Source organism: Thunnus thynnus, chromosome 17, assembly GCF_963924715.1.
Source record: "Thunnus thynnus chromosome 17, fThuThy2.1, whole genome shotgun sequence".
Lineage (NCBI taxonomy): Eukaryota > Metazoa > Chordata > Actinopteri > Scombriformes > Scombridae > Thunnus > Thunnus thynnus.
In genome coordinates, this window is record NC_089533.1 from 11,854,917 (window position 1) to 11,867,577 (window position 12,661).

Consider the following 12,661-nt stretch of genomic DNA (forward strand, 5'->3'; position numbering starts at 1 on the left):
TTAAAACAACTTTTAAATCACAATTTAGAGTGCATATAATGTTCTTTATTACTTACTTATATTACTTTTAACAACCAAGAAACACACAACCACCACATTTGCTCCCAGCAATATATTAAATTGAAAGGTAAATGTGCAAGATTTCACGAGACAGCAGGTGAGACATTTTGTCTGAGATGAAATTTCCCAGATGAGGAAAAAAAGGGTACCTAGAGAAGACAGATATCACACACTTAATGTCCCTGGATATAAGGTACATACACTTATTGACTTATATACATCTAGATTAGACTTGAATGAAAATTTTGGTGTGAGATGATCAGCTTTGTGGGAATGATACAATCCTTTCAGTACAAAACTAAGGAAATCAAATATATAGTAACAAAAATAAGAATTTGAATGAGAATAGTACAATAATCAAAATATTAATAACACCTACATTCAAATTAAATATTTTCAACATAATTTCAATCACAGAAGTATACAGAACCAATTTCACAACAAACAATAAGAAGAACCTTCTAAAATAAAATAAAGCATCACAAACATTTCCTTCCATCTACATCTAAAATTTCTCTTCATGTTTCACTTCTGATGTCAGAGATGCTGTGACAAGATCGGCAACCAATCATCTCAGAAGAAAGACTAAACCCTTATTCAAATGCGCTCTTCCCTGTTAGGGGTCTAACAATCAGGATTAGGAACTTGGTCCAGACTCTTCAGGTCATTAAGGAAGCTGGTTGGAGTCAGGATGTGAGTTGAGCCTGTCAAGGAGAAAAATTATATATTGAATAAAGGCAAAACCTCTTGAATGCTATATTCTTAGGAGGAAGCAGAAAAATCATGTTGCTTCACAACAGCAATTGCTTACCAATCAGCACTTCCCATTTCCCGTCAGTGGCTCGAGTGACTTCGTAGGCAGAGCGCATCTCTGACTGTGACACGCCACCAATCACAAAAATGATAAGCCGCGGGCCAGAACGATACTCTGTTGGAGATTTATTTTTGTGCCAGTGTCCAAAACGTGCACTGCTGTAAAAGAATAAAAACAATAATTTAGCAACAAGTAACTAAATGAAAGTTTGTTTGTGAGCCGCCAGTTTTATTACAGATACATGATCCTTCATTAATCATTTCAATTTCAATTAAACAGCAACCACTCAAAATATCATGGAATATTTCCTTTTAATACAGTATTAAGAAGAAATTGACCCTGATGATTTAATGTGAATGTGAAAATCCTAAAAATAAAGCACGTCACGTGGGGAAGAAAATAAAGCCGCCTGAGAAGAAGCAGAAATCCGAAACAAGCAGAGAAATGACTTTTTTCCGGTCTTAACTTAAGTTCAAGCTGATATTGTATTTATATTTTATTGTAATTCTCTGCTTACTACTTCCGCTAATCAGTTTTATAATGTTACAAAAGTTCAACTTCCATGTCTGGTTTTACACAACCATCCCTCTATAGTCAGCCTGTATTCTAGTGTTAATATTAATGACTACTCAGCTTTAATTCTGCACTTTGCTAAAAGGAAAGGATGACAGGCATTGTGCATTATACAGATTATGAGTGCACCCAGGTCCATCAGAGTGGTTTGTATAAGCACCATCATCATGATGGGAATTCCCTGTAGGATTATATTCAGTATTCAAAGCAAAACTGGCTTAATTTCACCCTTTCATCTCCAACTTACTTTGTCAAAAGCTTGTCTCGATCTCAGTTACAGGGATAAAAGCTTTCATTTTACAAAAATAATCTGCCTGTTACCCAATTTAACAGTTGTCTTGCTTCAAAAACAAACAACAACAATTGTTTTACAAACTAATATTTCCTTGGAATGCTTTCATTTAATAATTTCTTTATATACATTGCAAACTCTGATAAAATGAAAGTGATCTTTTTTCTAGTTCCCACCTTACTGCTGCCTGGGTTGTATTGATGGGAGCAGGATCAGATATGAATGGCCACTGCTTTCTGTCCAGTTTATCCTCAATGGCATCCTGGGAAACAGAAACACAGATGGTGTAAAAAGCTGAAAGCAAAACTGAGCAGGTGTGCCAGCAACATCTGAAACCTCACTTCGGCTTTAATACCTCCATGACGTCTTTGATGATGGGAGTCCATCGAGAGAGATCGTATGTGCTCTCTGTGCGCACCTTCGGCTCTGGCAGCATTTTACCAGCGTTGCGGCCCTAAAAAAAACAACGTAACACATGTAAGAAATACTCACATACAAACATTAAGACCATAGTCAAACGGAAATCAAGAAATTTACCTCAGCTATAATGTTACAGCCCAGGTTCTGCAGGTTGGTGATGATGTTGCTGTCTGCCTGTATGTTTGCATGCTGAATGAGCTTGGCGAGATTCTCCTCCCCGATGCCTACATGGAAAACAAAACTCTTTTATTTAAAACTTGATGTTTTTTTGCACAAAAAAATATTGGTTTTAAAATGTCACATAGGTATTACTTTAAACAGACACAGTTGTGTCAAGGGCCCACCTTTTTTCTTGTGGAATATGTAGAGCAGTATGATGCGGATTTTGTCATAGGCCTTAATTTCATTGTTGAGGAGCACAGGAACAATGCTCTTCATGGCATCTTTTAGAGGTTCCCCCTCCGCATTTGCACCTATTGCAAGGTCCTGTGGAAGACACCCGTGGTTAACTATTAACTGCTACTGGAATCTGAATTACCAATCACACCTTAAGTCAGCTGACAGCCAGGCAGCTGATACTCTTAACAGAGCAGTATTCTGAAGTGAAAATTCTGCCATACTGTATATACACTGTGTGTGTGTGCGTGTGTGTACTGCTTCTCAACCTTGTTCTATGTCTTCTCAATTCAATTCTCTCGCTCATGACCACGCAATAATTTAGGAAGACTGCATTGGCACTATTGCTCTAACCATTAAACTATTTTAAGTTAATGCTGGTGTTACAAAACACTGAACGCATATTGCATATTTAATCCATCAACTATGTCAAAAATAATGACAAATATTGGCTACTTAACTTGGGCTTTTATACTTACGTCTAGCTAGGGGATTTCCCTTTAATGATATCCTGGGCACTGTGCAATCTCCCGAAAAACTCTTTGCTAAGCTTTATGATGAATTTGGACTAAGCCTTGTTAGGGCCAATCAACAACAAAACTTTTTGCAAGCAACTAAAATTAGAAAATGGCGAGAAGAGCACGTGTTATACACATACATCTGTAATTGCTTGTCCAAACAATATAAAACACTTACACAAATGACAGCTGAAAGAGAGCTATTGCTGTTTGGATCACACTGTCCATCACAGAGCCAAAACATGCCCATTGGATTAAAGAGGCAGCTTTCAGACATGCTGGCAATCCATTAATGCAGTCGAGTTGTTCAGTCATACAAAAAGGCCCCATTAACACTTGCATCTCATAATGCCACAACCATGCATGGCTTATCATTTCCTGTGTGGTTGAGACTCATTTGATACAAGGCTAAATGTGGCAGAATACAGGCCCTCAGGGAGACAAAGCATGTCTGGCACATCCAAACAACACACTGGGGTCTGGCACTGGTCTGGGCCTTGGCTTTATCCCACTCTTTATAAAGCCTGGCTCATGCAGGAACCTGAAAGGATTTCTACATTACCAAGTAGTAGATATGCATGTTATTAAATGCCGTTACATGGCATAATAGCCTCTTCTGCATTTCTGTAGATATACGGATGCTGATGTCCGGTCACAAGCTTCTTATGCAATATTACGATTATGATTCTCCATTAAACATCACAAGACCGTGCCAGTGGCATTTGAACACACCCCAGAGGAGCTATAAATAAAGACACTATAAAGTCGAGGTCACTTAAGAGTGCTGAGTGAGTGGCACACTAGTAATTCCATGTCAAACATTCTCTCTAAGATACTTACTGTCGGCGGCTAATACAGTGGGACATTCTTGTTGATCCTGTGTGATAAAAACTAAAGACTGACAGGTTTTGACAACAACACAAGAGCAGACAAATTCCAAGAAGTTCAATGGCTCAGTTGTAATCTATGGTAGCCTTTCTCTTGAGGGATCAAGAGTCCATTATCGTGTTTCTATTTATACCTCCAACTAGAGATGTACAGGAACACTAAAGCTTCACTTGTTACATTGCCAGACAACTATAGATGTAATGAACTAGACCTCCATGAATTTAAAAAGACTATAAAGATGTTTACTACAATGAAAATGCTGTTTGTGTCCGAATGACCAATTTTCTAAGTCAAAATTTTTAATGATCCCGTCACAACATGAGATCAATTTCAAATGTACACTCCACAAGAGTACTGACCTGTTCCACTTCACAAAGCTTATCAAGAGAGGTCTTGAACTTCTTCATACAAGCTTCAGCTAGGTGCAAGTGAGTAGAGTACTGTGAATGAAATAAAAAATAAGCATTACATGTACAATATCGCAACATTAATATACTAAAAAGGTGAACAGCTGGCTTTTCCTCATCCCACTCACATTGCTCAGCTCCTTCTGATACTGTGGCATCTTCTTTAACATCTGAGAGAGATCTTTGATGTTGGCCTGAAATGGAAAACACATTTGTAATCAAATTGCATCACAATAATAAAAACAGTCTTCATGTTAAATCACAGACATTTGTAATAATAACAAAAATGATTATTGCACATAAACACTCACATTGTCAGTGCACATTCTCTTGCTCTCACAAAAGGTGCGAAGAAGATCTGTCACTTTCCTGCAATAATTAATTTGGGAAATGATTGTTAATGAGCAATCAAATTATAATCTAGGTACCTCACATTATACAGGAGCAAAACTTTACCCAACTGTTATACATGCACGCACACACACACAATGCCTTTTACACCATCTTTTGGGCAACTTTCTTATTGCAATCTGAACTGCCTTACTTGGCCCCTCTATTCCATTCAAATATGACTTGAGTGAACAAAAAACAGATGAATTCATTATTTTCATTTCCCTCCATTAAATATAATATTACAATGTAATATCAAAGTAACAATTTCTAACTTTGAGAGGGCACACATAGTGAGGTGTGTGTTTTGAAGGTGTAATATACAGCCAGGTGAAAGCAATGACCAGCACTTGTTGGGAAGGATGACCATGAGAGGCACTCATGTGGACTTACTTAGTGACATCTGCGATGTGCATATGTCTGAGTTGAACCCAGAGCTCATCATCTTCGTCCAATAACACTTCTCTGTCTTTTGCATTTCCAATGCCGGTTGTCTGATACCTTAAAAAAAAAAAAAAGTACATAGGTACAACAAAAATTTGTATGGAAAAATGGGACGCCAAATATAGCACACTGACTTCGCAAAGTCAATGAACAGCAGCTCCAGTAAAATCAGATGTTTACTCACTTATAGATATCCTGCGTGATATCAAGCAAATCGTAAGCCATTGCCTGGAAGGTCAACTCGTGTAGAATAGGTGAGATGGGATCGAACCCACGATCAATAATCAGTAGCTGGGATCGCGCCTTATCAGCACCCTGAAAAATAAGACAGATTAGGCATATGAATCAATAAAAATGAAAGATATTTATTACTGCACAGATGCATAATAAACTAGGACCTAGTCTACGGTACGCATGAAACATAAAGTCCTCTGTTATGTTTTTGTGAGTCATGCAGTGAAAGTGTTATCAGTTTTTATCTATACAAAAAAAAAAATCACAAATTGCAACAATCACTGTCTGATTGCAGCATGACTGATGCAGCATGAGGCAGCACTTCAGCAAACTTGCCATGTCATGTATAGTAAAAGGAAATACAGAGAATGCTCATACAGCACAGTTAATGCAATTCAGATGAATGGGGGGAAAAAGAGAACAGTAATACATGCCTGTTAAGACCCATCTCAGGAGCAAGGAAATGTCAGCTAAGAGAGACAGAAAAGAAGAAGGGAAAAAGAGAAAGGTCCAGCAAAGCATGAGAAAAATTAGGAAATAAACAGGAAATAAAACCCTGAAACCACAGAAACGTCCACAACCAGTAAAGGTGAAGAGCTGCAGAATCCCAATGGAAGTTTATTTTCTTGTATGAAAAAGCTGGTTCAGCAGAAAAAAAGCAGTGTAAAAATCCAGTTCTAGATTTTTTTTTTTGTCAAAGAATTGCATTAATACAGTAGAGCATATAGGAATTGATGCGGGTGGTATCTTAGTGGTCCCTAACCTCTCCCATGCTTGGGTTGTCAGCTTTGTGAGCATTAAGGCGCTGGTAGACCTCTTCAGCCAGTCTAGCATTCTCCTCTGGTCCCCTGTGAGACAGGGTGGCATGCAACTTTCAATCAGCAAGAAAACTCAGCGGCAAACTAATTTCATTGTACTTTGATGCAAGACTTCCATACTTGCGGAATCGGATTGCAGGATACTCCTTAAGTGTGTCACACAGGGTTGCAATTTGCTCGGCCAGATTCTCCATCATTTTGTCTCTTTCTACAGTGGGATTTGAGCTATAGAAGGAGTGCAAGGAGCTTGGGTCATCCAGGGAGAATACCTGTAGGGGTGACAGGGATTAAGATTTACCTCAGTTTGAATATATCTTATTGATGACCAGAGGCGTTTCTAGAAGAAGAGGATATGGGACTAATCCATGATCGTCAAGAGCTTAATCTTTAATTTTTCCTCCTGTCTTTGCGTAATGATAGGCCTATTTGCCCAGTGAGGCAACAACTACTGTAAATGATGATACAATGAAATGTGAGAGGCTGCGTTCAGTATATATAAATGCTTCCATGCACACAGTAATGCCACTACAGCAAATATTGTGAGACACTGCATTTTAAGCAGCAAAACTGAAAACTGTAATTATAAACTTCACAGAACACAAAATATAACTTTATCTATTATGTATATATTTATTTATTTATGTTGAACATAGTGGAGCATTTAGCGACTTTAGCTAGCGGAAATCAAATCAGAGCTAAAACGAGATTTAAGGACAGCTCAAAAATTAGATTAGATAAATGAATTTAAAAATAAATTGATGTTGATAATGTTGGTTTAGGAGACAAGTGGAGACAATCCCCTACCTGAGACTCATACGGCAGGAAAGCAACATTGATCTCTTTTAAAGTCTTGACAACTTTGGAAACTCTGGATCTCCCAATCTCAGTGAAGAGGCCATCTGGGCAAGCTACAGAAGTAAAAGAATAACAAATATTAGGAATGGCAATAGGTTGATCTGATTATTTTATATATTTTGTAACTTTAAATGTTTTGAAAACTACATTTGAAAATAGCATTATTCATAAAGTGTCTGTAGCTGTAGCAGAGTATACTGTACACACACACAAACTTACTGTCAGTGAAGAAGATGTGTGCTGCTTTGTAAGTAAAGGCAGTGTCTTTGAAGTCATTAATGAGAGCACGAACTGACTGTAATTCAAAAAAAACAAAATGTTGTTTAAAAGATTCTGAATATGGGAAATATCAAAATATGAGAAATATCAAAATGAACACAGAAGACCACTAACCTTCTCTATTGGTGAAATCAGATATATGGCCTCCAGACTAGAGATGGGCTCCCTGCGTTTGTTGATATCCTCCACAACTGAAAAGCAGAGAGGAGAGGAATTTTACTTCAGTCTGAACCATATGAATTAACCGATATCACATGCAAATAAAACATCAATGTAATGTGAAATACAGCAACATAATGCATTGATACAAGCTGCCAGGACAACTTAAGTAAGTGCTGACATTAATTACTCCTAGAAGGAAAAAACCTCCATCTTCCATGGGAATATTAGTTGAGTTATAAATGCGGGTGAAAAACAGATTAATGTCATCCAGCTATAAGGGAAGGGGTGAAATGTGTACTTAAATACTAAAACACAACAGCTCTGAGTATAAATTGTGTAAATCCCCCAGATTGAGTAAAGTTGAGCTAAATTTAAAAAAGAAAGTATATGGATATCTGTACCTGTATACAACTGATGCACAGGACGCAAATTCAATAATTATCTGCATACTTACTGGTCACCCCCTCTGCCAATATGTCAGACATCTTGCAGCAAGAGGACAGAATTCGCATGCTCATGTGGTCCACAATAAGAACCTGAAGAAACACATGAAATAAACAGGGGTTATAATTCAGTGTGACAAAATCAGGGGATGTCTTGATTCTTATTTGTCAACTTCCCTTACCTTCCATTCTCCATCCTTCTTCACACTCTTGATGACCCCATTGAGGATTTCTGTAGAAGACAAGACAAAGATTCAAATGTAATTACAGAACTATCAATAACTTCTGAGAAAACATTTCTATCTCAGCACAGGAAATAGGTACAATGGGTAACAAGTGCTAGAATATATATAATGACGCCACTGCGGCAATACTTTAGCAATTCTGTTTGTAAAGCAGAAGTAACATAACACCATAGTAATTTTTTTAATAAGGAAAATGTATGATTCAAAAAATTCAATTTTTTAATAACAGCATTCTATCTTAATTTATACAATTCCTATTTAGTTAAATTAATCTCTATAAAGTACAACTAAATCCAGCATTTAATCTGTTGTGCACCAGTGGATTAAAAGAGTAAAAGATTACATATGTGGTTTAATTGAAAGGTTTTCCAATTTCATGTATAAACACAATGCAAAAGGTTAGAGGTCAATTACATGTCTAAAACTTTAAATCAGGAACCAGGAACTTTCTTAAAATAAACCCATATTTGGCACTTGTATTTACCAACTCAGCCAGTTGGGTGCAACTGTCTTGCGTTATACTGTTGAGATCACAGACTGTGAAGATCCACAATAGCATATTTGTGCTAGTGACTTCATAGGCACAACAGCTGAGGTGTGGTGCTACTGGTGAAACAAATTGCAAAACTGAGGGTTACCTGCAGTGTTTTACAGTGGAAGTGGGCCAACATGCCCAAAATACCTTGAAATTACACATTAACCTACAGGGTAAAAGAGCAGAGACGCCATTTCATGTTGCAAAAGCCATTATATTTAATGTGGCCATCATCTGAAATGTCTTAAATCCCATTTACTGACATTGTACTTTGAAGGAAGCATTCAAGGAAGGAGACTGTGGGAAGACACATACTGATGAATGAAGAGCCACACAACTTCCTTGTTGAACATATTTAGAAACACAGTGGTGACTCACAAAGGAATTTGTTTGAGTGCTATTATTACCATATCAAGTCTATTGCAAATTGAAATGATAATTGGCTGGTTACAGGAAATTAATCCAGCAGTTAACTATAAAGAAAAATAACAGAACTATGATCTAGTTTTGTACCAACATACTGTACATTCAACAACATAAAACTGCCAGAATTACTGTAGACTAACTGACACCAAATTGTGTAAATGTAAATATAAGAAACATTACAAACTCAATATTGTTCTCATTGTTGTTGTTTTTTTGAGATTTTGAACCAAGAGGAAAATTCCACACCGACAAATGTCTTGTCTTGTAATGCCAAACCTATTTCCATACTGGGAACTGGAAACGATGACTACTTGTTACTTGCATTAAAATAGACGACCATTCCAAGCAATCCTGACAAGATTAGCTGATGTATTTGGTAATTTTCAAAATGTCAAAAAATATCTGCACGCAAAATTGCCCTGGAAACCTGTCTAGCCTATAACACAATGCTGTTTGAAGCCTTATTTGAATTTATTCTGTCACTGGCCTGAGTTTAATACTAAAGATTACTTATTTTATTTGCCATTATTAACAATGCCAAAGGAGAGGATCTGCACACTCCTGTGCTTAAACTAAACAACAATATTTCAAGCATCAGGTCAACCTCACAAGACCTGGCCACATTTCCAGCCTGTTTATGTTGATTTCATAAATGTGTGTTTTATATTCCTATTGTCATAAATAATAATAATGGCATTGAATTGAATGGCAGATATTTTAAAAGACAGCACAAGAATAAGCACATATTCCAAAATTCATAGAAATTAACTATTACTATTGTAATTGGTTAGTACAAGCGAATAACAAGTCACTGTAGGCCTGATCCTGGGCAAGGTCAGGATTATTAGCAGTACACACCTAAAAATTTCAACAACTCTGAGCGACAGGTGTGTTCACACCACACTCCTAATGTGTAAAAGAACAAAATACGGTCACAGACAACCCTTGCAGAAATACTGCATATTTTACAGGAGTTGTATCTGTATTGAAAACATTTTACCAATTAGAGTTTTAAGTTGTTTAGAATAATTACCATTTTATTTTAACACTTGAAATATTATGTAACATTAACAAACACTCAGTGGCCACTTTATTAGGTACACTCGTATAATCTAATGCAATTCAATACAACAGCTCTGTCATGAATTCCATTTTATTAAGTTTATAATGTTCAATTTGAATTGACAGCGTCGGAAATGTGTAAATTGAATTGTATGTTTATTACTGAGGTCATAGTTAAAGGTGGTGTTGTACTGAACTACATTATATTGAGAGGTGTTTCTAATGTTTTGGTCCTCCCGATTTACATACAGAATATTACAAACACCTCTGAGTATAACGCAGCTCAGTACAACACCACCACCACCAACTATGACCTCAATACTTAAACATATAATTGAATTAACAACTCTATGACAGCGTAAAAAAACAACACCTGAATATTATAAGCGACATAAAAGCAAAATGTATGCCTGAGCTAGTGTAGTGGATGACATTATATTGTGCATGTGTACCTGTAAACATGTAAACATTAGATTTATTAAATAAACATTAGACTTACATAATATTATTTGACTTTGTATGGATTTGTGAATATAAAATGTCCTGATTATCAGCAGATCTATAAGCTACTTTTACACCCGGTTCGATAGTTATTTGTTAAATTACACGAGACAAGTGTGTTAATACTGAAATATAAGATACAACAAAACATATTGCACCAAAGGTTTGTGATTTTATTAATGTTAAATTATACATACTCCTGTTGATTTAACTAATCGATAACAAGCGAAGTTATGAACTTCCTTTTCGGGTTAACTTAGTAAGCTAACGTTAGCCTTACATTAGCCAACAACTTGGACTGACAGTCACTGAGACTTTTAACGTTAAGTTACTCTTTGTACGTCTGTCAAATGTCATAACAACAAACCACCATTTCCACCCAATAACTGTTGTTACCAACACATGCAATACAATAATACTACTTTTTAGCCCTAACTTAGTTAATTAAATGACATTATCTCTTTCGGTAACGTTAGCATTTTGATTGAGACTGGAGCAGGAAGAAACCTAAAGGACCGACGTCCTCAACGGTGTTAAGTGTCAGGTTTAGCGTCAGTTCATTAAGCTGATGCGAGATAAGTTCGGGTAAAGTACCTTTGTCTTCTGGTTAGAAGAAACTTCATGAAAGGATACAACTTTACAACAAATATGTCACTTACTTTCTCCTACTACCGCTTTCAGCCCACTCGGTGCCATCTTGACAGCAGTCTGCTGGTTAGGCGGTCACTTCCTTGTTGTTAAAGCCTGTATGGTCCAAGCACTCAGCTATTCACAGAGAAATACTGCCCCCTACTGTCTGATGTTTATCTCGCAAGAACACGTCATAGCAAGAATAGCAAGAATCCAGGAGATATCTGTGAAACTATTAATTCCAATTCATTTTGGCCTTAAATAAAGCCTGGCAATTCCTGAGCTTATCTACAAATTCAGTGTAACCAATAACTATAGTAAAATAGTAAATACAACAATTAAATGTGAGCACTGTTGTGTCGTACAGTGTTTCTGGTCATCACCAAGAATTGTGATAATTAAAGCCTCAAGATAATAATATGATGAGGACAATGTGATCACTGAAGCAAGGTTTATACCATCAGTACACTTCCATAGCTCATCACAGGAGGAAAATTATTTATCTACCTTTATCTTGCCTATATGTGTATCACATAATACTATATTTTTAATGCGTTTCAAAATGAATGGCAGCTATTAAAAAGAAACAGCTGCAAGAAGGAAAATACACACACTCTCTCTGTCTCCAGTGCCTCTGGAGAGAGACTGTGAGACATCTAGCTGGCCACCGTTCATTGCCAAATATATTTCAAGGGTATCATTTGATGGACCTTGGGGAAAAAACATGTCATCGTTTCATCATGATGGATGAGAACTTCAGCAGTTCATTAGTTCGGTTGATGTCGGACACATCTGAGACTTAAGAGTGTCTGGACAAGCTAATCCCTGTCACATATACTCATATTTCGGAGATCATAGATAGCTGTGCTGGTCTGAAGAAGGTCACGGTGTAATTTCGTCCATGTCATATTCAAAATGATTTGTGAACTGTTATGAACCCTTAAGCATGTGAGAACAAGTATTACCTCTTAAAAAGGGCATTAATTTGAAACTGTTGTGTTTGAACTGCAACCAGCACAACATCCTAATAACATTCAGGGTCAAATTCAGAGATAATTGGAGCTGGATGATCGACAGCGCTGTGGTGTCATACTAGCCGTAACATGCATATCCTCATGCACATTCAGCATACTAGATGCTGGGAATTCCTTTTTTAAACTGATGGCACCAGCTTACACATGAATTATTGGTAAAAGCCTGATAAATATATTGTTTTATTTCAGAAGTTGAAACATTTTGAAGTTACTGAGGTACATATTTCAGTATTTT

At 36.8% G+C, this 12,661-nt stretch overlaps 1 protein-coding gene across 2 annotated transcripts; it reads right to left on the minus strand.

The window, feature by feature from the left end:
* Positions 1–23: 23 nt before the first annotated feature.
* On the minus strand, positions 24–11,514 carry stxbp2 (syntaxin binding protein 2). Of its 2 annotated transcripts, none has more exons than XM_067616078.1 (19): positions 11,422–11,514; positions 8,176–8,225; positions 8,005–8,086; positions 7,503–7,579; positions 7,329–7,404; positions 7,059–7,162; positions 6,375–6,523; positions 6,200–6,284; positions 5,387–5,517; positions 5,152–5,259; positions 4,680–4,737; positions 4,497–4,562; positions 4,321–4,401; positions 2,504–2,645; positions 2,277–2,383; positions 2,095–2,193; positions 1,916–2,001; positions 872–1,029; positions 24–764 (listed from the first exon to the last, which is right to left on the minus strand). In XM_067616078.1, exons 1-19 carry the CDS (start codon positions 11,456–11,458, stop codon positions 685–687), a joined length of 1,776 nt encoding a protein of 591 aa, XP_067472179.1. In that variant the 5' UTR covers positions 11,459–11,514; the 3' UTR covers positions 24–684. The 2 variants fall into 2 exon arrangements, with proteins under 2 accessions (XP_067472179.1, XP_067472178.1); XM_067616077.1 differs by having other exon boundaries at positions 872–1,032; positions 11,422–11,513.
* Between the last annotated feature and the right edge of the window lie 1,147 nt (positions 11,515–12,661).

Bases quoted from the DNA above. Each gene is read 5' to 3' on its own strand.
- stxbp2 (XM_067616077.1), bottom strand. From the start codon at position 11,458: ATGGCACCGAGTGGGCTGAAAGCGGTAGTAGGAGAAA. The intron at 6,285-6,374 runs GTATGGAAGTCT...CCTGTCTCACAG, and splicing joins CCTGCAATCCGATTCCGCAA to GGGACCAGAGGAGAATGCTA. The intron at 5,518-6,199 runs GTTAGGGACCAC...CTTATTTTTCAG, and splicing joins ACAACCCAAGCATGGGAGAG to GGTGCTGATAAGGCGCGATC.